This window comes from Primulina tabacum, chromosome 2, assembly GCF_025594145.1.
Source record: "Primulina tabacum isolate GXHZ01 chromosome 2, ASM2559414v2, whole genome shotgun sequence".
NCBI classification, from domain to species: domain Eukaryota; kingdom Viridiplantae; phylum Streptophyta; class Magnoliopsida; order Lamiales; family Gesneriaceae; genus Primulina; species Primulina tabacum.
The window spans coordinates 41,681,314-41,706,410 of NC_134551.1; the positions used below are offsets into that span (position 1 = coordinate 41,681,314).

A 25,097-nucleotide genomic window follows, 5' to 3' on the forward strand; every position below is an offset into this window, starting at 1 on the left:
TTGAGAGGTTGATATATTTAGCTTTATTGCTAAGTTAAGATTTGCAAAAGTTTGACGCTTTTTTATTTTTAAACTATTTTCTTTAGATTTTCAAATATAGTTGGTTGTTTTATTTTTAAAATGGTGCAAGATAATTTAAAGTATATATATTTATTTTATTTCGGGCGTTTTACTAGGAAGAAAAAAAATTATAATACTTTTTAAGAAAACGAGTAGTGGACGTTTCAATATTTCAATTTTGAGAGGGTTGAGAAAAATTCGATATATAACAAAAATATGTTTTGTGATTCAATAAGACACGAATAAAATATAAAAAATATATTTACTATATTGTTTTAATCAAATAATCTATTTAAATAATATTTATTTTGATTTACATATTTTTAAATATTTTTTCAAAATTTTAAATTTATATAAATTTTTAAAAATTATTCACGTCTTGACCTTTCCACGGAATGTAAGCCACGGCCATTGCCAACCATGCCTATAACCTTCAAATTTGGCCGTCATTGGATTCTCCAAAATCTGAACATGGCGTCGTTTCCTGCAAATTTCATCTACACAACGATATCCAAACCCCATTACCGAGTCTTTCTGATTCCGTGGTAAGAAATTCATTCAATTTTTTTTTCTTTTCTTATTTTCTATTGAAAATTGAAAGTAAAAATGTATCGCTTTTGAAGAAACTAATCTCCGTTTTTCTTTTTCTTTTTTGGAGACAATTAATCTTGCAACTTTTCGTGTGACTAATTGCTATGATGTTATGAGGGTATTATTTGATTAAAGATTTAATCTTTTAGGGTAAAGAGGAACAGTTTCCTGTGCTGCGCAAGGGGCAGAGATTATTGTAGCTCATTCCCAGTTAAATACGTTCCGAATAAATGTTTAATAAGTGAAAATTTTGAACCCTCTTCTTTGGGTGTGAAGAACTTGGTGGAACGGGAGAAGCATGATAGCCTGGATATAAATGTGCCTGGAGTAATATCTTCCAGTAATTCTCGCGGGAGGGTTCTGGATACTGGGCCCGAGAATCATGAATACCTACGTATTGCTAACATAAACTATTGTTTAAATTTGAGAACGGTTCAGTCAACCCAGTTGTGATTGAATTTTAACTTGTTTTGTGATGATTTTAGAGGTGGAAGAAGATAAAGAGGACGACTTCATTGCTGTGAATGATGAATTTACCGAAGATGTTGAGGACATGGTTGAGGATTATAGTAACTTACGTCAAGGAATTCAAGCTGGTCAAAGTCAGCAAGATGTTGAGAAGTTGGCCATTGAGTTACTTGCTTCCAGGTTTTAACTTGATATACTTCGAAGTTTGAACTCTTTTCTAATTTGGGTACCTACTACCTTGTCAGTTCAAACTATCAACAAATTCATCTCGATATACATTATGTTTTTATGCTTGATGAGAAATCCTGAATAGCATTATGTGCTGTGAGCACAGGACGCCACCGAATTTTATGTAGCTCACTTGGCAGCTGGTCTACTAGTAGACGCAACCTTGAACAAGCAGAAACTGGTGCAATTGATTTCACAACTAGAAATGTAGGTACTGTATGCTGTGATAAGCTGGAGCAATAAATCCTGTAATGAATAGGGCATCATTCACAAACCAAATTTTGATTCTTACTTAGTCTTGAATTTGTGAAAGCCTCTCTGTTCAATATTTCCAGGAATAATAGTTACCTTCACTTGAAATAATTAATGGCTGAAGTTGACCCTATTGTAAATTTGGTGCATGTAGTTGTGTTATGCAACATAAACAAGATTGCATTTGCAGCTGGGATGGTGAGGCCTAACTTTGAAATGATTCAGTCCCTAATGATGACTCAAAATGGCTTGAACAGGGGATTCCAGTGGATTGTGAATGACATTATTTTGTTTCCTTTTTCATTGTGATAATGTGGCCACTGAAGAGAGTCCCTGGACAAGCTCATTGAGACATTACAGTTTATTGGTTTAGACTTGGGAGTTCTCACGCGTTTGTTCTTGCATTGAGAGTGAATCCCCATTTAAGGTTCAGTTTAGGTGATGCTAGGGCTTAGTTGTTAACTAATCCTTCAAGATTCCCACTAATAATTAATGTGATCAATACAAAGATTATGATGATAAATCTTCATTTTGTGGACATCTTTGTGATGGCTGTATAATGAACCTTGTGATTATTTTACCACCAAACTTTTCTGTTAAGAGTAATTATATGAGATTAAAAGATTTGTGATGCTCAATCAAAGTCATATTTGACAATGATTTTTCTTATATGCGTATGGCAGTTTTATGTAACGAGAAATGCTGTATTCTTTCAGAGCATTTACGTCCCTGGAGCTGAAAAAGAAACTACAGAGAAAAAGATTTCCTCTTGAAATTGTTGATGCATTGATAGTGGACTTTCAGAGCAGGTGCTTAGCCTAATTCCATAACTTCTTCAAGAAAGAAAAATAAAATTTCACTAATAGTTTCGCATAATGTTGCGTGTTTTCTTGATTGCTTCGCAAGCACACGACGTCAAGTTATAGTAAAATGTATTTTTGAGTACAAGTGTCGATCCCACGAGGAGTGTGTATATAAACGTATATCAGTGCTTGTGATTAAAATAGTCTCGACTTTATTTAGAATAATCAATTAAAAGATTTGTTTGCAAGAATAACTAAATTGAAAATAGATTTAAATGTAACACCAAATTGTAGCAAATAACAATGGAATAAAAGATCTAGAGGTCCGATTTCATGCAACCGTCCACCATGTGTAATTTCTTGTAGCTATGTTATAAAAATCCTTCTTATTCATTAGCCAAGAATCCTATAATTATCTACTCCCTCTCCCGAGTGTTAAGTAGATAATAGTTATCTAAAAATGGATTGCGACGTCCCCATCAACAATCTACAATTAAAGAAGAACTTAGAACAAGAGTTTGAAGTGTTGATTTCGTCCCCCGAGTTGTGCAAAAGATTCCTCAAAAACTTGATGAACTTGGATCTTCAATCTTCTAGCAGCAGCCTCCACTCTTTCCTTGGCTCCCCAATACCCTAGATGATAAAAATATGATGTATTTTATAGTCTCAGACAAGCCCTAATTCGCAACACAATCAAATCTTGGACTTCCATGCGCAACACACCAAAATACAGATTTTCCAGATTCTGTCTTGCAAGGACCGCGGGTGCGGTCAGGAAGTCATCGCGGGTGTGGTGCAGCTACTGGTGTGTGAGCGCGGGTGCTGTGTAAATATAAGCGCGGGTGTGCTGTAGCTTCTGTAATTTTTTGCATCTTTTGCACTTTCGAATTCAACATTTTAATACTCCAAACTCTCATCCTAAGCTTCCAAACTATTACAACAAAAACAATAAATCGCATAAAATCTGCTCAAGAATCACAAAACTCCATGTTTAATACAAGTAATAAAAGTGCAATAAATTGCACTTATCAAACTTCCCCAAACTTAGGATTTTGCTAGTCCCGAGCAAAACAAAACAACAAAAACAAACAAGTCATGAAATATTTTTAAAAGAACTTGGCCTCAAGATAATTTAACTAACTCTTCATGCATTCATTATTCAATATATGACAAGTCAAATCAATCCAACCAATTTTTCATCCGGATATAATCATGCAATCGGTTAATTTTCTAAACTTCTAATCTCTTCAACTCATGTTTCAAAACATTCTCAATCGATTTCAATTTTTACAAACACAAATCAAGAAGTCTTTTTCGGTAAAAATTGGGTTCAAAGCAAAATTCAAGAAAGGAGTACCCAATAAATATTTGATGCAATGAGGTGTCTGTAAAGTTGATCAAGATTCTTACTCAATGTAAGTGTTTATCGATTGTCCATATGCTTGATCCTCCCAATCCCTCTCCAATAGTATATTGGACAACTATGACTTAGTCAATAGGATTTGCAATGCTTGTAATGTTAGGCCTTGGCTCTTGGCTACAAATGAAGACTAGGAATTCAAATAAGGGAATAAGTTGAATTTTTTTTTATCTCTTTTGCATACTCTACTTTTTCTTTTATCTCCATTTCTCCCATTTTTCTCCAACTTCTTCAATCAAACACCATTCATTTTTCTTTTCTTTTATAAGAGAATTTCAATTTCTTTGATCCTTTGAATTCTTACTCCCTTGAGAAGGTAAGAAATTAATGTATAAGATATTCAAAGGGGTGGTAAATATGGGATATTTGAAATGATATCGAATGAGGGTCTTTTACACATATTTACTTGTGTCATTCGAATTCATATAGGTTACAAAGAGGTGACAAATGATAAATTATTTTTATTTGGTGGCTCGAAAGGCTCAACCGATTCAAAAATCACCTAAATCATTCCTAAATCATAGTTTGTCCGTATTTCGCCTCGAGTGTTGTTTGGATAGTTCTAGACAAAATCTCAATTCACCAACACAAAGTGCTCATACCATCAACACGATGTATGGTATCCCCCCAGTCATGCATGATGAATACGAAGAATATCGGACCAAGGACGTTGATTATAATAATATTCTTCAGACTATATGCATTGAGGGAGCGGAGTGGCGAATGGGAGAAGATGCGCATTTAAGACTAGCCAAATCAGATCTGAAAAATGTTGCCAAAGATTGGTATCTCTTCATTTCGGCTAGGATTAAGCCTACTGACCATGCTACCACCGTCATCAAGGAGAGGGCAATCCCGACTTTTTGCATCATGACGGAAAAGAAAATTGACTTAGGTCAGTTGCTTCAGAGCTCGATGTTATATTATGCAAAAGGCAACTCTCCTAGTGGACTCCTCCACCCCTCTATGCCAGAATGTGGGAGTGACTTGGGCAGCAAATGAAGAGTTGTTAAAACCAAAGTCTGCCATTGTGGTAATTCAACCACATAGGTCATTGTCAGCTGAACAACATCATGCACGTCGAGCTCAGAGAGAATTCAACAGAAGAGCTGCAGAAAGATGTGCCAATGCTCCGGCCCCACAACCACAACTGCAACCAAGAAATGTGCGAGATCGATTAACCCATTTGGAAGAAGAGTGCGCCATCAACGCCAAGACATGAACGAGTTTCGGTTTAGGACCGATACGTTCATGGGCTATATAATGGATTTCACGTCCGTCTTGGCTCAACAATTTCCATCAGCTTCCGCATCTGGTAATCCATTTCCACAACCTCCACAGTGGCCGCCCGCATACTACCCGCTGGAGTTCCACCCACCACCAAAAGGCGCAGATGATGAGGGTGACAATGACCACCGACGGTCAGTTGCCCGAGATATGTGTATTCCTCTGTCTTTCATGATCATTTACATCGAGAACGATGCACATATTTTAGTTTGGGGGAGATGTTATTTATATTATTTTATGTGTTCATTTATTTAGTTTTATTTAAGTGTTTTTTTTTTTTGCTTGTGAGTTTGTTTGCTTGTGAGTTTGTAGTGTCATAGTCATGAAATTTCTTGAAATGGCCAATGATGAACCATAGTTGTCAGAGGCGCGCCTAGGCTAGGCGCGCCTCAGGCGCTAGGCGGATCTTCAGCGCCTTATGGACAACCAGGCGACGTGCATGGCTGGGCGAGCGCCTTTAGCGCCTTGAAAAACCGCCTTTCTCCAGGCGGTGGGCGTTCCAGGCGTTCCGCCTCTTTGCAGCAGCCTGTGCGCATCGCATAAGCAGGCTTCTCCTTTATTTTTTAATGACCCAAAGCCCAACTAAATAAGCCCATAACTAATTTCAGCCCATAAGTAATTTATTTTAAAAAAATAGCCTCGTTTTGCATGTCGATACGTATTCTCCCCTGCCGATTGAAGCTTCTGCCGTTCTGCGCACCATTCTCCCCTGTCGATTGAAGATTGAAGCTTCCTGGACCTGTTCTTCTCTGCCGCAGGCTTCTGTTTTCAGGCTTCTCTTTCAACTATTCTTCTCTGCCGCAGGCTTCTTCTCTTTCAGGCTTCTCTATATTATCGCCTCGTGGCTAGGCGATCGCCTTTTGTCGCCTAGGCGTTCGGGCGCTAGGCAGTGGCTCGTCGCCTTGACGTCGCCTAGCGCCTTGACAACTATGTGATGAACAAAATTTGTGTGTTGTGAAGAAAGGTCACTGTTTGAAAAATTTAGAGAACAATCGTGAAATTTGGTAAGTTTGAGACTTATAATTTCTAAAAAACTCTGTGATTTTCATTTGACATTGAAATAAATTTTTGCAAACACAAATTAAGAGACATTTTTCGGTAAAAATTGGGTTCGCAGCAATATTCATTCAAGAAAGGAGTACTTAGTAAATATTTGATGCAATGAGGTGTGTGTAAAGTTGATCAAGATTCGTACTCAATGTAAGTGTTTATCGATTGTCCATAGGCTTGATCTTCCCAATCCCTCTCCACTAGTATATTGGACAATTATGACTTGGTCAATAGGATTTGTAATGTTTGTAATGTTAGACCTTGGCTCATGGCTACAAATGAAATGCATGACCTTTCTTCTCAACACACAAATTTTGTTCATCATTGGCCATTTCAAAAATTTTCATGACTATGACACTACAAACTCACTAGCAAACAAAATCACAAGCAAAAAAAAAAAAAAACACTCAGATAAAACTAAATAAATGAACACACAAAATAAAATAAATAACTTATCCCCCAAACTAAAATATGTGCATCGTCCTCGATGTAAATGATCATGAAAGACAGAGGAATACACATACCTCGGGCAACGACCGTCAGTGGTCATTGCCATCTTCATCATCTGCGCCTTCTAGTGGTGGGTGGAACTCCGGCGGATAGTATGTGGGCGGCCACTGTGGAGGTTGTGGAAATGGATTACCCGATGCGGAAGCTGATGGAAATTGTTGAGCCAAGACGGATGTGAAATCCATCATATAGCCCATGAACGTATCGGTCCTAAACCGAAACTCGTCCATGTCTTGGCGTTGATGGCGCATCTCTTCTTCCAAATGGGTTAATCGATCTCGCACATTTCTTGGTTGCGGTTGTGGTTGTGGGGCCGGAGCATTGGCACGTCTTTCTGCAGCTCTTCTGTTGAATTTATTTGAGCTCGACGTGCATCATGTTGTTCAGCTGACCATGTGGTTGAATTACCACAATGACAGGCTTTGGTTTTAACAACTCTTCATTTGCTGCCCAAGTCACTCTCACATTCTGGCATAGATTGGTGTAAGAGAGGGGTGGAGGAGTCCACCAGGAGAGTTGCTTTTTGCATAATCTAACATCGAGCTCTGAAGCAATTGACCTAAGTCAATTGTCTTTCCCGTCATGATGCAAAAAGTCAGGATTGTCCTCTCCTTGATGACGGTGGTAGTATGGTCAATAGGCTTAATCCTAGCCGAAATGAACGAATACCAATCTTTGGCAACATTTGTCAGATCTGATTTGGCTAGGCTTAAATACACATCTTCTCTCAATTGCCACTCCGCTCCCTCAATGCATATAGTCTGGAGAATATTATTATGAACAACGTCCTCAGTCCGATATTCTTCGTATTCATCATGCATGACTGGGGGGATACCATACATTGTGTTGATGGTATGAACATCAAACGCTACCATCTTTCCTCTCACCAAAACTTTCAAATGATCATGCTTAACCTTAAGGTTAGCATAAAATTCTCGTACCAAAGAAATGACCGCATCTTGTGGTTGCTTGCCAAAATCCTCCCAATGCCTAGCGGTAAGCATTAATCCGATCTCGGTTCGGGGGAAGCTCAGGTCAAATCCCCTCTCTTTCACAATGCTCTTGTTCAACATTTTACCATAATTTTCCTCCGCCTTGTCGTCCCAGAACTTGTGTGCATCATAATTCGCAGTTGAGGATGCACCATTTGATTGTTTTTTTCTTGGGGGCATTTTGTCAAACACTTTCAAAGCACCAACTTCCCCTTCAATCCAATTCAATAAACTTGATGATTTTTTCACTCCCCCAAACTCAATATACACACCAATCCAATCAATAATGTCAAGAATGTATTCCACTAAAATTGAATATTAATCTCACTTTTCTTCCATAGCCAAAACCACCAATAATTTCGAATTTCAAAGCAAATGTAGTATGGATTTGCTCACCTTGAGTGTCGAAATGTGTCTTGGAAGAACAAAATCGAAGCTCCAATCAATCCTTGGTGTAAAATTTTCGAGCCCCTTTCCAAACCCTAGGTAGTATTGGTGTTGATTTTGTGGAATGAAGATGGATATTGGATGAAATGAGTGAATGTTTGTATGTGTGGAGTGGGAAATGTGTGCTTGGATAGAAAATTTGAGTGTGGAATGTGTTTTGTGAGAAAGGATTTCGAAGTGAAGGAGAAGGTGGGGATAAGTGTTCTTCGGTAATGTCCAATTTCTGCCCCTTTCAGTGTTTAAAATCATCGACCGCGGGTGCGGTCCAGAATATATTGTGGGTGCGGTTTAGTCTCTGGAAATTTTTATGACTTAGCATTTGTCGACCGCGGGCGCGCTCAATAAGGTACCGCGGGAGCGGTGCACAATCTGGACAATTAGCGCGGGCACGGTACAAAATAGACTTCGAGGGCGGTGATGATACTGGAAATTCAAGAATTATCGGCCTTAAGCTACTGCGGGCGCGGTGAAGTTTCTACGCCGGGTGCGGTAATGGTTCTGGAAAATGATCGCGGGTGCACTGAAAAATAGACCGCGGGTGTGCTTCGCCTTCTGGATATTTTTAGTTTTCAGTCAGCAGACACCGCGGGTGCGATGAAAATCCTACCGCGGGTGCGATCCACCTTCTGTCAACTCAGCGCGGGTGCGTTAATGTTTGCACCGCAGGAGCGGTATGGCTACCGGAAATTTTTAATTTTCTGTCTTCAACTACCGCGGATGCGGTAGATTTCTAGTGCGGGTGCACTCTTTGAAATTGTTTTCTCCTCTAATTTTTAGTCCTGAAAAACACAATTGGGAGTCATAAGATTTGGGGAGATACAAGAACATACTAAACCAAAAATACACAACCAAAAATAAGAATACAAGAATAAAAGCAAAACCGAAAACGAAATGCAATAGAAAAACAAAAATTTGGATTGCCTCCCAATAAGCACTTGGTTTAACGTCGTCAGCCCGACTGCCACCAGTCTAAATCAAGTTGATCCACCCAAAGGAATGTTGTCAACATGCCGTACTTCGGTCCCATAATAATGCTTGATCCGTTGTCCATTTACTTTAAACGTTATTCCGTCATTGCACTTCAGCTCAATGGCTTCATATGGTTGGACTGATTCTATTGTAAAAGGCCCCGACCATCTTGATTTTAGCTTACCAGGAAATAGTTTGAGGCGTGAATTGAACAACAGTACTTGTTGTCGGGGCTCGAAATTCCAGTGCAAGATATGGTTGTCGTGCCACTTCTTGGTCTTCTCCTTGTAGATCTTTGCGTTCTCATAAGCCTCATTTATGAATTCCTCCATCTCAATCAATTGCAATAGCCGCTGTTCACCAGATGCTTCCATGTCAAAGTTGAGCTTTTCCACGGCCCAAAAAGCTCTGTGTTCCAATTCCAGTGGTAAGTGACAGGCCTTACCAAAGACCAACCTATAGGCTGACATCCAATAGGTGTCTTGTATGCAGTTCTGTACGCCCATAAGGCATCATCCTGCTTCAGTGCCCAATCTTTCCGGTTTGTCTTCACCGTTTTCTCCAATATCTTCTTAATCTCCCAGTTGGATACTTCGTCTTGTCCATTTGCTTGTGGGTGGTATGCCAGGGTCACCTTATGCTTCACATCATATTTAGCCAAAAGTGAGTTAAAGATTTTATTACAGAAATGTGTACCTTCTTCACTAATTTTGGCTCTTGGTGTCCCAAATCTTGTGAAGATGTTCCTGTGAACAAACTTAGCAACCACTCGAGCATCATTAGTATTGGTGGCAATTGCTTCTACCAATTTTGACACATAATCCACAGCAAGCAAAATATAAGATTGACCAAAAGAAGATGAGAATGGTCCCATGAAGTCAATACCCAACATCAAAAAGTTTCACTTCCAAAATATTGGTCAATGGAAACTCATGGCGTCTAGAAATATTGCTAACCGTTTGGCATCTATCACATGACTTGGCTAAGGTATAACTATCTTTGAACAAAGTAGGCCAATAAAAACCAGACTGCAATATCTTTGCTGCTGTTCTTGATGCTCCAAAGTGGCCATCATATGGTGAAGAGTGGCATTGTTCAAGAATAACTTTCGCTTCTTCTTCCGCTACGCATCTTCTAATCATCTGATCAGCACATCTCTTGAAGACGTATGGATCATCCCATAGGTAAAACTTTGCATCGTGAAAGAATTTCTTCTTTTGATGATAAGTCAAATCTGGAGGGAGAGTACCACAAGACAAGAAATTAAGCTATATCAGCAAACCAAGGGAGTAAAGAATTTACCTCAAACAGCTGTTCATCTGAAAATGCTTCTTTTATGGTTCCTTCATCTTTCTTATCTTCAAGTTCGAGCCGTGACAAGTGGTCGGTCACTTGATTTTCACACCCCTTCCTATTCTTCACTTCAAAATCAAACTCTTGGAGCATTAAAATCCACCTTATCAAGCGTGGTTTTGCATCCTTCTTGGCAAATAGGTATCGAATAGCTGCATGGTCAGTGAAAAAATTACCTTTGTGCCAACCAAGTAGGGTCTAAACTTGTCAAATGCAAACACTACTGCAAGCATCTCCTTTTCAGTAGTTGTGTAATTTTGCTGTGTAGCATCCATGGTTCGACTTCCATAGTAGATTGATCTAAAAAATTTATCATGCCTTTGGCCCAACACCACACCTACTGCATAATCACTTGCATCACACATCAACTCGAAGGCCTCCTTCCAATCTGGCACTATCATGATTGATGCTGTCACCAATGCCTTCTTGATCTTCTCAAATGCCTTCTCTAATGCCTGCAGACAATCATCATCAAAAATAAAAGTGGATTCTTTTTCAAGCAAATTACACAAAGGTTTAGTAATCTTAGAAAAATCTTTGATAAATCTACGATAAAACCCGGCGTGTCATAAGAGACTTCTTATTCCTTTGATATTCTTTAGTGGTGGAAGCTTTTCAATTGCAACCACTTTGGCTCTGTCTACCTCTAATCCCTTAGAAGACACTTTATGTCCAAGAACAATACCCTCTTGGACCATAAAATGACACTTCTCCCAATTAAGAACTAAGTTCTTTTCTTGACATAACTGCAAAACGAGGGAAAGGTTATGTAAACAGTGATCAAATGAAGAGCCAAATACCGAGAAATCATCCATGAAGACTTCCATGATGTCTTCCACCATGTCTGCAAATATGACCATCATACACCTCTGAAAAGTAGCAGGTGCATTGCATAGCCCAAAAGGCATCCTCCTAAAAGCAAACGTACCATAGGGGCACGTGAATGTTGTCTTCTCTTGATCCTCCGGTGCTGTAGCAATCTGGTTATAACCTGAATAACCAACTAAAAAGCAGTAATGACAATAACTTGCTAGCAAATGTTGTCTTTTCTTGATCCTCCGGTGCTATAGCAATCTGGTTATAACCTGAATAACCAACTAAAAAGCAGTTATGACAATAACCAGCAAGTCTATCAAGCATTTGATCAATAAAAGGTAATGGAAAATGATCTTTACGTGTGACATTGTTCAACTTCCTATAATCAATACATACTCGCCATCCAGTCACGGTACGAGTAGATATTAGTTCATCATTTTCATTCTTTACCACAGTCATTCCACCCTTTTTTAGGCACTACTTGCACAGGAGACACCCAACTGCTTGTCAGAAATAGCATATATAACTCCAACATTTAATAATTTCAACACTTCATTTTTCACTACCTCCTTCATGGCTGGATTTAGACTCATCTGATGATCCACATAAGGAGCGTATGACTCTTCCATTAAAATCCTATGCATGCATATGGTGGGACTAATCCTCTTGATATCAGAAATCGACCACCCAAATGCAGTTTTAAATTTCCTCAACACTCTCAACAATTTCTTTTTTTCATCTAAAGTAAGAGAGGAAGAGATAATTACCGGATATGTCGACTTCTCACCCAAGAAAGCATAGCAAAGATGGCTTGGCAATTCCTTCAAAACAGGGGATGAAGGTATTATCTCTGAACACTTTTCTTCTTCCAACTTCTCCTGTGCGGCTTCCTTCACCTTTGGCAACTCCTCAAGAGCTAAAAGTTGCTCTCTCAATTTCCAATCATCATCATCATCAACTCTACCGACAGTACTAGAAAGACATCTTTCTAATGGATCTTCTACTGTATGACCTATACCAATCTCAGCAACACAGGAGTCAATTATAGCTATGCTTTTACAAGTACTCACCTCAGTCGTTACCTTTAATAGCCTTATAGATGTTGATTATCACAGCTTCCCCACCAACTATCAAGGTGAGTTCTCCTTTGTATACATATATCATGCTTTTCCAGTGCCTAAGAAGGGTCGCCCAAAAATCAATGGAGCATCTTGATCTTCCTCCATATCAAGTAATAAATCAGCAGAGAAGATAAACTTGTCAACTTTTACCAAAACATCTTCAACAATTCCACGAGGATAGGTGAGTGACCTATCTGCAAGTTGCAAAGTTATAGTGTTTGGTTTTACCTTCCCAAGCTTCAAGTCCCTATAAATAGAAAATGACATAAGATTAATACTCGCTCCAAGATCACATAAAGCTTTATTAACATGAGTACCAAACTCCCTGGATCTTTTAGTTTTTCTGGTAGCTTCTTTTCGAGAATGACGCTACACTCTTCGGTCAACTTCACTGTCTCGAACTCCTGCAACTTCCTCTTCTTTGACATCACATATTTGATGAACTTTGCATAGTTTGGCATTTGTTCCAAAGCATCAGCAAATGGAATGTTGATGTGAATCTTCTTGAAAATCTCCAAAAATTTTGCAAATTGATCATCAATAATCTTCTTCCTAAATCTCTGTGCGTATGGAAGAGTCGGTTTTAGTATATGAATCCGTGCAACTTCAGTTTCAATCCGAGACTCCTCAACCTTGTTCTCCTTTCATTTTCACCCTCATCCTCTTCAACTCTCTTCTCATATTCCTCATTCTCTTTGGATTTTTCAACCTCAAGTTCTCTTCCACTTCTCAAAGTTACAGCTTTGCATTGCTCCTTTGGATTCACTTCAGTATTACTTTGGAATTGACCTCTATTTTGATATCTCAATGCATTAGCCAACTGTCCAATCTGTCTCCAATGATTTCATTGTGGCACCCATGTAACGTCCTCCTTGTTTTTAAAAGTGCGAAAATATTTTTTTTTCCGAAAGCTCACATTTTCGAAAATAGACATTCAAATAATTTGCATGCATGCAACCCTACTAAAAATGCGATTTAAAATAATCGAAACCCACCGACTAAAAAAGATGTCATAGTTTAAAAATTATTGCCACTCGGCCCACGATCATGCATATGTAAATTAAAGCAGTAAAATCCTTAAAATCAACAGCGTATCATAAAAACGTATAAAATCGATCATGTCTACTCAAAGCTCATAAAATCATGATGTGCGGAAAAGTGTGGTCCTCGGGTCGTGCACGCACATCCAGTCCTGCCAACTCAGTTCGGCACCTCCTGTCCCTTCAAAAACATGCTCACCTGCATCACACACGTCTAGTGAGTCTAAAGACTCAACACACATGTACCAGCAATAACAAGTACATATACATAGCACACAGCAGTGAAAAATATCATACTCAACCTATCTTTCATGCATTTAATAGCATAACATTAACGTGTCGTGTAAAATCATATCATGTCAAATCATGTTATCTCGTGTCATCATATACGTATACATTTTTTTTAATTGAATTCAGTTCATTAGTTGTGACTTTCGTATCAGCTCTATCGATGGATCCATCTACGTATAACCACAGTACCGGGCGGCGGGGGACATCAGCGACAGCATTACCCGTCCACTGAGCCCGGGCCTCAGCTAATCATATCTCATATCATCGTATGCATATACATTGTCAGTCACAACCAATTCTCATCCTTCAAATATAACGCCATATTCATCACTTAATAAAAACATACATATACGTAACTTTTCCTATAAACCAAACATGCAACGTATTTATCATAATTCCATAAAAATCATGAACATGATGCATAAACATTTAAAATATCATAAATTTGTGCTCGAGGCGCTGCCAGTACCAAAATTTCACCCCGGGTGCAAAATGACCATTTTGCCCCTGGAAACCCAAAAATTACCGTTTTACCCCTGGACCTCTAAAATTGACCTGAAGCTTACCAAACTCCTTAAAATGTCCCAAAACATATTTACAAGCGTTCCTAGACGTAAACTCGAGTCAAATTCAGAACTTAACCGATTCGTTTTAAAATTTGGACCGGGGTCCCGGTTTTAACCTTAATCGACCCGAAATTTAACCAAAACTTTCCCAACTTTAACCATGCCTTAAAATACATCCCGCCAGCCTATAAACAACATTTTCCAGTCCACCTAAGCCCACGAAAAACAAGTCACAAGTTGCTGGAAATTTCATGCAAGCCTCCCTGAAAACTCTAAGTGCTGAACCCCCCCATAATTCCGCCTCTAACACGAGACCGAGTGGACCAGCTCCTATCCAACCTCCCCTGGACCACCCTAGGATGCTACTGGACTGAAACAACCCAAGGACAAGACCCCATGCAAGTCACGAAGCACCACTCCTAGCTAGACCTCAAACAAGTACCCCGCGACTTCTACGTTAACCAAGGCTCCCACCATTCTTACACCACTCCCAGCAGCGGACTACCACTAGCACACACTGAGAACAGCAGCCCTTGCAACACTTACAAGAAAACGTCAACAACATGCAAGGGACCGAATTTTTCATGTCAATTTTTCTGAAAATGCAAGAATGATGTAGATAAAAAAATTCTCATACAAATATATCAAAATCAGCATATTTAAGACGTGTATGAAGAGAAATGAAAATACGAGGGTGCCTTTGATGATTCCTACGCAAAAACGATGAAGAACGGACGTCGGGAGAGCGCCGGAGAATTTCTTTGCGAGGAAAAGCCATGGCCGAAGCTTTTGCTGTAGAGGGGCTGCTGAAATTGGGAGGAATAATGGTGAACGGGGAGGGTGTCGGCTGATGGTGGGTCAATGTTAGGTTTAGTGTAGGTTTAGTATTATTTAAATAGCTAATGGGCCCCAAATTGCTTAATTAAAAGTTTGAAAAGAGTTTTAAGCTCAATAAGCTTAAAAGTAGGCCCATTAAGTCCAAACACAATCCCGAAAAATATTTCGTGTCGGAAAGTTTTCGAAAATATTAGTGGAACCCTCAAAAAGTCCCCCGATTCGATAAAATTTGCGTACCGGGTAAAAATAAAATCATGCGAATAAAAATATCCAATAAAGCCCATTTTTTAAAAATACACTTAAAAACACCTGAAATTAATTAATGAAAATTAATCATGTAATAAAATAATTTTTTCCGATAATTCTCCCGACTTCGTTCGAGCGCGAAATGCAACTTAAAAATATTTAATGCATGAACCCTTAAAATATCATTGAATAAATTCTATTATGCAACAATTATGCATGAACTTTAAATAAATCATGAATTAAAATAGAAATTAATGAAATAAACATGCATTTAATACTTTAAAATAATTTAATAAAATACCACATAAATTTAATAACTTACATGTATGTGGTGCACGTGGACTTTCAAGTTTTCGCGATGTTGGTTCAGCCTAATGGCCCATGATTGTTACAACCCATATTTCCCATGTGAGTTTCCATGCCATCAAGATGAGATTCAGTCCTAGCCATCCTTTTACTAGATTCAGCAACAAATGTCCCAACTAGATCCTCAAGTAAAGGCTATCCTTCCCCCTTCGATGTATTGAACCCCGGTGGAGGATTCAATACATACTTATTATTAGCATATGAAAAATTCTCATGATTTCTCAAACCAGGATGATAAGTGTTAGGGGGAGGGTTACCTCGATATCCTCCGTAGCCACCAAAATTCCTATTGTTGATATAATGAGCCTCATCAGAAATATGTGGTTCTTCAATAACAACCGATGCATTTTCAACCTCTGCTGTACTAGCCTTATTCATAGCTGCAATTTGAGTTGTTAAAGCTGAAACTTGTGCGGTGAGTGATGTAATAGGATCTATGGCATAAACTCCAGCTGTCTTCTTTACTCCTGACCTCTCGGACGGCCACTGATAACTGTTAATGGTCATCTGTTCAAGCAAATCATATGCTTGATCAGGTGATTTGGCAAATATCGTGCCACCAGCTGCTGCATCCACAGCGTCTCTTGTTTGTTCATTCAAACCATTGTAAAACAATTCAATTTGTACCCAATCTTCAAAACCATGGTTTGGACACCTCCTCAACAACTCCTTATACCGTTCCCATGCATCATATAATTGCTCAAAGTCAGTCTGCCTAAAAGTACTTATCTCAATCTTCAACTGTGCAGACTTCGCAGGTGTAAAATATTTAGCAAGGAACTTGGTTGCTAACTCCTGCCATGTACTCCCCAAAGAAAGCGATTGGAGCCTTCCTCTTGCTTGGTCCCTAAGAGAAAAAGGAAACAAGCGCAATCGAATTATATCATCAGAAACACCATTTATTTTTACCGTGTCAGTGATTTCAAGGAATGTTCTGAGATGTAGATGAGGATCTGCAGTAGCGGCTCTCCCAAACTGGTTCTGTTGAACCATGTTTATCAATGCGGGCTTGAGCTCAAAGTTGTTTGCATTAATAGTCCCTCGTGCTATGCCCGAATAATGAGCATTTAGTACTGGCCTAAAATGATCTCTGATGGGTATTGCAGGGAATGGATTTTCATTATCTATGTTGTCAGCCATTGCTTGAATCTCTTCTCTTATCGCTATTCTTAATCTTCTTGTGGTTCTTTCGATCTCAGGATCAAAGGTAAGCAAGTGAAGATTTTGCGATCTTCGCATGCACTGTCAAACAAAGATAAGAAACAAATCAATGTTTAATGTAATACAATAAAAACAGCTCTAAATTAAAAAATCTAGACTAATTGGTAACAATACTAATATAAATTTAAAATAAACACTCCCCGGAAACGGCTCCAAAAACTTGTTGCGTGTTTTCTTGATTGCTCGCAAGCGCACGACGTCAAGTTATAGTAAAGTGTATTTTTGAGTACAAGTGTCGATCCCACAAGAAGTGTGTATATAAACGTATCTCAGTGCTTGTGATTAAAATAGTCTCGACTTTATTTAGAACAATCAATTAAAAGATTTGTTTGCAAGAATAACTAAATTGAAAATGGATTTAAATGTAACACCAAATTGTAGCAAATAACAATGGAATAAAAGATCTAGAGGTCTGATTTCACGCAACCGTCCACATGTGTAATTTCTTGTCGCTATGTTATAAAAATCATTCTTATTCATTAGCCAAGAATCCTATAATTATCTACTCCCTCTCCCGAGTGTTAAGTAGATAATAGTTATCTAAAAATGGATTGCGACGTCCCCATCAACAATCTACAATTAAATAACACATCAAGCACTAGATTCTCTATGGGTTTCAATAGCATTATAGGCCCTCCCGAACTCTATATATACCATTGACGTAATCATTCAAATTATGGCCAATAAATTGAAAGCATTAAGATTAGAACAATACAAATGAACAATATGAAGAACTTAAATAGCTTAGTTCATAAATTCCAACACATGGTTTCTAGTTTTGTTCCATCTTTCCTCTAGAAATAAAAATTAGTTCATAATAACACAAGCAAACCAACAAAACATGGTTCTAAAACAAGACATATCAAATGAAAAACAAAAGAAAGAAGAACTTAGAACAAAAGTTTGAAGTGCTGATTCCGTCCCCGGAGTTGTGCAAAAGATTCTCCAAAAACTTGATGAACTTGGGTCTTCAATCTTCTAGCAGCAGCCTCCACTCTTTCCTTGGCTCCCCAATACCGTAGATGGTAAAAATATGATGTATTTTATAGTCCCAGACAAGCCCTAATTCGCAACACAATCAAATCTTGGACTTCCATGCGCAACACACCAAAATACAGATTTTCCGGATTCTGTCTTGCAAGGACCGCGGATGCGGTCAGGAAGTCATCGCGGGTACGGTGCAGCTACTGGTGTGTGAGCGCGGGTGCGGTATGTTTTCCAGCGCGGGTACGGTGCTTCACCGCGGGTGCGGTGTAAATATAAGTGCGGGTGTGTTGTAGCTTCTGTATTTTTTGCATCTTTTGGACTTTCCAATTCAACATTTTAATACTCCAAACTCTCCTCCTAAGCTTCCAAACTACAACAACAAAAACAACAACAAATCTCATAAAATCTGTTCAAGAATCACAAAATTCCAAGTCAAAATACAAGTAATAAAAGTGCAATAAATTGCACTTATCACATAATCTGTTACTGGATTATTGGTGGTGTAATCATTACTTGTGCAAGCAACACTATCAGGCGTTTTGTGAGATAAAGTAATTTTCTAAGAAAACCAAATAACTCACGGCTTAATCCGCTTGCACAAATATGGCTGATCCTTGACATTTACTATTTACTGAAGGGGTCTGATCAATGACTGCTTATATGCGGAAACATTTGCTCGCTCTAGATGGTCTTCCTCAAGCTGGGGTCCTCGGCGAATCAAACAGGTAAACTTATGTTGATACTATATTATGGATAGGTATCTATATTATATTATATCCATGAGAAATTTTTAATGTCGGCATGTGCCTCACCCAACTCCATCCTCTAAATTGCATCTTTGTTTTAATTTCCGTGTGGGGCCATCTTTTTTTGTGCAATTGTCCATGGTGTTTAGGTTAGGGGAAGATGATTTTTGTTTTGGGGAGAATGGAAGAAATAAAAGTGCCAGTGTTGCATTATTAAGCTCTGAACTTTGTGTTGCTTTGCTAATGGAGTCCGTTCCTAACTGTATGATCAAACTTGAGGAGTTCCCTAATCCATCTGTAAAATAAATAGCAGAACATTGAGGAAAACTGCAAATGTCATTTGAATTAACAATTAGATTAAAAGAAGTTGGTACTCAAATTTATTTTCTTGGGCTACCACTTTTAACTTTGAATCGATTTCTTCAATTTTTAACTCATCAACCTTTTGGCATAGTAATCAAATGTTTTCTTTTTACAACAAAATATTTAATAGCTACCTTTGAAAAGCAGTATTTCTTGGGCTTGGGGTTATGGTTTTCGTAACTTTGCAGTGAAGTGTTGCACTTAGATTAAGATTGAGTGGCAAAATGGCATTGGTATGTGTTAAAGTTAATGATACTATGTTCATTTAGTTTAGTTATTACTCCCCTATGTTTTGCCTGTTGATGTCCACTTGAGGAACATGCTGCTTGAAACTGTATAAACACCATAGTAAGCTTTTGTTCCCGAGGATTCAATATTTTGAATTTTAAAATACCGAGACACTGGATTCGTGGCTTATTCCATCTTTATATTATCCAGCCATTTTTTTCTGTGCAAGTAAATTTATCCTTAAACTCAATCCCTTGAAGTTATAACCTTGATTATTTAAGCAAGGGAACATTTTCCTATGATCGAATTGTAATTTCTCAACTAGGAACTATTCAAGAAAGGAGTGAATGATGTAGATGCAGAGAAGGCAATAAAACTAGTATTTGAAAATGATGGAACCAGTGAAGATCAAGATTCAGGGCTTGCAATGTCTAAGCTATCTATAGACCAGCTTTTTGTTCAGGCCTCAAAGCAATGGATGCGGAGTCACGCCATACCTCGTGAAACACGAAAATCAAGAATCATCCGGTGGCTTCAATATCGTGGATATAGTTGGAGTGTTGTTAAATTTATCTTGAAGAAGTTGGAATCTGAGTGTCCTTCATAGAGTCCTCTATTTGTAAGCCACTTAATGTAGATGCACTAAAAAGTGATTCCACGTTGAGTCACCGACGCAGTCGACCTTAAAAAGAACACAATTTTGGACGAAAATAACAGTTGTTTGAAGGCTATGGAAAAAAGGTCACAGTCATTTCTTGGAGACTAGACATCCAATGCAAAGCTTAGAATAAATTTCCATATTTCTCTTTGCGGTTAGTTCGACACCACCATTAGGATATTATTACAAGGTTGATCCTAGTGGTTATAAGAAGGTCGCGTGTATTTTTTTCATATAAAGCAATATATGAGTCACGTGAAAAAACACACTTGGCCCGTTACAACAATTGGATCCAACCCTTGAGGTATTTCCCCAACTGTGTTTAGTCAAATGAATCTTCTCTTTGCTAGGAACTGGTGTCTGTCACCCCAAAGGGTTTTGTGCCTGTAACGCATGTGCTCGTTTCTTATGGCAATGGCCCATGAAAAGGGATTGATTATATATACATCTAAAATTGCACAAGATACATACGATCCTGCGTGCAGTTGTGTTTGTATTTTAATTCTGTTTGAAAAAGGTGTGCTTAGTCCCTTTTTTACTTACTCATTGATGGTTTTTCAGTAATGTTGATGCCATTTAATACGTTTATATGTGCATGACCTGGCATGTGGATCAATATACATCGATATGTTATAATTTGGTAGAGGAAAAGTGGTTAACCGAGTGGTTATGAAGTACTCAAAGATATAACTGTGTATTTCAAAATTTTTTAAACTAGTGAAACATCTCAAAGTAAATGTCACGAATCATGATTTATGTTGTGCATGATAACAAAAGTAATTACCATTTATTGATTACAGGACAAAAAATAGTCATTTATTTAGTATTGTAATGAAGGATACATAATGTCCTAAATTCATATCTTAGTTATCACATTAACATGTGATATAGCTAAGGACCAGGTGACCAGAGTAGTAAGATCAGATCTTACTAACTTGCCTTAAATGCCTGTTTTAAAAATTACATCACACAATCATTGCTTTTGCCTATACTTAGTATGTCACATCTACTCACTAAGATACTGTTTGGTTCAAGTACTTGTAAGTACTAATATAAATAGTCCTATCATATCACTTGTTTTGTACAAGTATTATTTATCTCGATCAATCAAATTATTAATTATTTATTTCAAATCAATCAAATTTGTAATAATTTATTTCACATCAATCAAATCAATAATATAAAATTACGATATTAATTTTAATAAATAATATTATTAATATTTTCAACAATGACAAAATGGTAATATCATATTATCTCAAATTTAATCAATTAAATCAAGCACTATATTAACTATCATTTTCTATTTATTTTATTATTATAAATATTACTTATCCCATACTATATATCTCGTACCATGAACCAAACGGTACTTTAAGTACCAGGCTAGGGGCATAACTTGATTTTAACATGAGATGCTCTAAATTAACGACAAGTTATTATATCGTACGATACTATTAAAAACAGAAGGCCTCTGTTACGGTTGAGCTAAAATGTAGTGTACCGACTTTTCTTGTTCAAACAGATTCATCAGAGAATTCGAAAGAGCAACCAGAGGACCTTTGTAACACCAGATTCGCGGTAGTAGGAGTCTTGTGATTGCCTGATATATTTCCTTTCGACAAGTCAGTGTCTGGCCTCAGAGGGTCCACATGCCGGATTTCTTCGAGCATGGCCACAACATCTTTCATCATTGGACGATCATCGGGACGTGCCCCAAGGCACAGAAATGAGACAGCCAGTGTCTGTAGCATTTCATGCATCTGAGGGTCGGCTCTGCCCCTTAGCTTGGAGTCCAAAATATCAACTGGGTCGCGCTTGCTGTGCAAGTGGTCGCGAACCCATTGAACCAAATGTGCACCACCTGGCAACGTTGGATCTAAAGGGTGCCTCCCTGTCAGAACCTCTAAGAGAACAACCCCAAAACTGTAAACGTCGCTCTTTTCCGTGATACGTTGCATCGAAGCATGTTCTGTGAGAGAAAATATCACAAATTCAAGTCAATTAACAAGATAATTGTTTAAGGTGGCGGAGCTAGAAATTTCGTACAGGGAGACAATATCTTGTTTTTCTCACACATGAAAATATATTAGTTTTTTTGAAACTTTAAAAGACGGGAAATGCTAGTGTTGAATCAAGAAACGGGTTTAAGGTATATCTACCAGGTGCGATGTAGCCATAAGAACCAGCTAAATGAGGCCACTGACTCTGTTTCAGATTGTCTCTAACATCAGTTTCTCTGTTGAAAAGTCTTGCTAGGCCAAAATCAGCAAGATACGGCTCCATTTGATGGCCTAATAGTACATTCATGGCTTTGATATCACCATGTATGATCGCGGGAACACAGTCATGGTGCAAATATGCAAGAGCATGTGCAATTCCCAGTATTACATCGTTTCTAGCTTCCCAGTCTTCCCGTCCCTTGCCAGCTCCATGAAGAAGTGAACTCAAGCTCCCATTAGGAAGGTAATCGTAGAACAAAAGTTTTAATGTCGTGTTTGAACCCCAGCCCAGCAGCCGGACAATGTTCTTATGTCTGATCGAACCAAGAGTCCGAATTTCAGAATCAAATGCTCCTGATTCTTCGGATGACCACATCTTTTTCACAGCTAGGGTCACCCCACTAGGAACTGTCACCTTGTACACAACCCCGGAGCTTCCAGTCCCGATGACGTTAGATGACGTGAGGTTTCTTATTATGTCCTCAACTGAGAACTCCATCTTCTGATACAATGTCATCTCCCAAGTGTCAGTTTCGATTGATTTATTCTTAGCCACTCGAGAGCGAACTAGCAGGTAAATAGCGAGCAGCACAAGCACTGCACTGGCGCTGACAAGAATAGGCATCGCAATCTTCATGGTGGCTTTATCATGGCCTGAAGTACCCACAGAAGGGATAACTCCACCAGAGATGTAGAGATTTTTGTTACCTGCAAGGTCACTGAATGGCAGCTTCCGGAAGAACGGGGTACTAGGCAAGTCGCCTGAGAAGTCGTTGAACGACACATTGAGGGACACAAGGTTTTGAAGGCTTTTGAGAATTTCAAGGTTTCCAGAAAGTTTGTTGTAGGAAAGGTCGAGAACTGCTAATTTGTCAAGATTTGAAAATTCCTCTGGTATCTCACCAGTGAATTGATTATTGCTGAGGTTTAGAGCGATTTCCAGCGATGGAAGTCTGCCCAATTCTTTCGGTATATCACCGAAAAAAATATTGCTCCCAAGATCAACTAGTTGTAGCTTATTGCAGGACATGATTTCAGATGGGATTCTGCCAGCCAGTTGGTTGTTCCCAAGATTGAGTTTGGTTAATTTGGTTAAGTAACCGATGCTAGGGGTTAGGTTGCCGGATAAACTATTGTCTGAAATGTCTACAAACTGGAGACTTTTCGGAAGGGTATCAGGCAAAGGGCCGGTAAGCCCATTTGAGTGAAGATCAAGGAACTCAAGATTTTCACAGCCGGAAATGGAAGGAGGAATGCCACCCTCAAGATGATTGTTGCTCATATCAAGAAAATTTAAAATTTTCAACCTTCCAATTTCCAATGGAACACTACCGCCCAACATGTTGTCACTTATCCTTAATCTGTACAAATTTGTGCAGTTTCCTATATCAGGCGGTATAAAGCCTGAAAGATTGTTGGCGATAAGGAGCAGTTTTGTCAGATTTGTCAACGTGAAAATCTGTTTTGGGATTGGACCGAAGAGCTGATTGTAAGAAAAATCAAGAGCCTGGAGATTCACACACTGGGCTAAAGATTCAGGAATCATGCCTGTTAAGTTATTCTTCCAGGCAAAAAACAGGTTCAAGCTGGGTAATTCGCCAATCTGAACTGGGATTTCTCCATAAAATTGGTTATTGTCGACTTCCAAATTAGTCAGAGCAGCACATTTGTGTATCTCAGAAGGTATAACACCGGATAGCTGATTGACACTAAGCTGCAGTTCCTGGAGCTCCAGAAGATTCCCAACGCTCGTGGGTATGCTCCCTGTCAGTAGATTCTCCGACAAATCTACAATGCTTAAACCGCTGCAGCTTCCAAGCTCGGATGGGATTGTTCCGACCATACTATTCTGCCATAATAGCATATTCCGAAGCATTTTGAGTCCCCCTATCTGACTTGGAATCGAACCTGTGATCGAATTCTGATACAAGTACAGATTCTGCAACTCGCTGCAATTTCCAATCTCTTCTGGGATTGAACCAGACAGCATAGATGTATACATTGCTATTGTTTGAAGCTTTTTCAGCATCCCAATTGACGCCGGCAAACTCCCAGAAATGCTGGTTTCTGCAAGGCCGAGAATAACCAAGTTGCTGCAGTTTCCAATCTCCCGGGGCAATTCACCCTCCAGATTCTGATTCCCCCCAGCTCTGAATGCCTTAAGATTTCTCAAATTCCCTACAGTCTTGGGAATCTCACCGCTGAGCATATTGTCAAAGAACATAAGATTCTTAATCATAGTGAGATTCCCAATCTCCATAGGGATGCTACCTGTCAACAGATTTGTGTCGACGGACAAGTCTTCAAGCTTGTTCAACCTGCAAATTTCAACTGGAATCTCCCCGACAATGGAGTTATCACTAATATCAATCGTAACCAGCTCAAGATAATCTCCAAACTCTTTCGGGATCGTGCCGGTTAGATTCGTAGACGAAAGAACCAGAGTATTCAGTAACTTGAGTGGCTGGAAATTTGAAGGCAACGGACCTTGCAAGTCTACTGCTTGCAAGATAATCTTCACCACGTCGTCATCGGAGTTGCAGTGTATGCCATACCAAGTACAGGGACTGCGGTCTGAAGCACTCCAATCCGCAAGAGCATTCACAGAATCATTCAATCCTTTCTTCCATGTCAACAGAGCTTGGCCCTGCTCATTAATGGCGGAACAAGAAGTGAAGAAAAGAATAACGGTGAAAGAATAGAAGACAGGAAGAAAAGTGGAGGGATGCTTTCTTGAGGGTGCAGCCATTGCTGCAAAGAGAGAGAGAGGAGGCGAGGATCAGTTCTTTGGGATTGTCGAGGCCGAGGGGGGAACCCCATGTTTCGTTTATAGATTGAAAGAAAGTAGAAGATTTGGATCCAAATCCACTTTTTATTATTATTTTTCTATTACTGCAACATTTGGTATTTATTTAAATGAAGATGTTGATGCATATAGGTTCTTTTGGTTTTTACACCT

General features: G+C 38.8%; 2 protein-coding genes across 2 annotated transcripts; one reads left to right on the forward strand and one right to left on the reverse strand.

Annotated features, from left to right (window-relative positions):
* Positions 1–461: 461 nt before the first annotated feature.
* Positions 462–19,926, forward strand: LOC142531972 (uncharacterized). The gene is made up of 6 exons (XM_075638262.1): positions 462–605; positions 801–1,045; positions 1,137–1,299; positions 2,316–2,408; positions 18,559–18,646; positions 19,584–19,926. The coding sequence occupies exons 1-6, from the start codon at positions 481–483 to the stop codon at positions 19,863–19,865; spliced, it is 996 nt and encodes a 331-aa protein (XP_075494377.1). The 5' UTR covers positions 462–480; the 3' UTR covers positions 19,866–19,926.
* LOC142531966 (LRR receptor-like serine/threonine-protein kinase RGI3) lies at positions 19,704–25,097 on the reverse strand. Its single transcript, XM_075638253.1, has 4 exons — positions 22,079–25,097; positions 21,299–21,888; positions 20,234–20,937; positions 19,704–19,940 (listed from the first exon to the last, which is right to left on the reverse strand). The coding sequence occupies exons 1-2, from the start codon at positions 24,885–24,887 to the stop codon at positions 21,434–21,436; spliced, it is 3,264 nt and encodes a 1,087-aa protein (XP_075494368.1). The 5' UTR covers positions 24,888–25,097; the 3' UTR covers positions 19,704–19,940; positions 20,234–20,937; positions 21,299–21,433.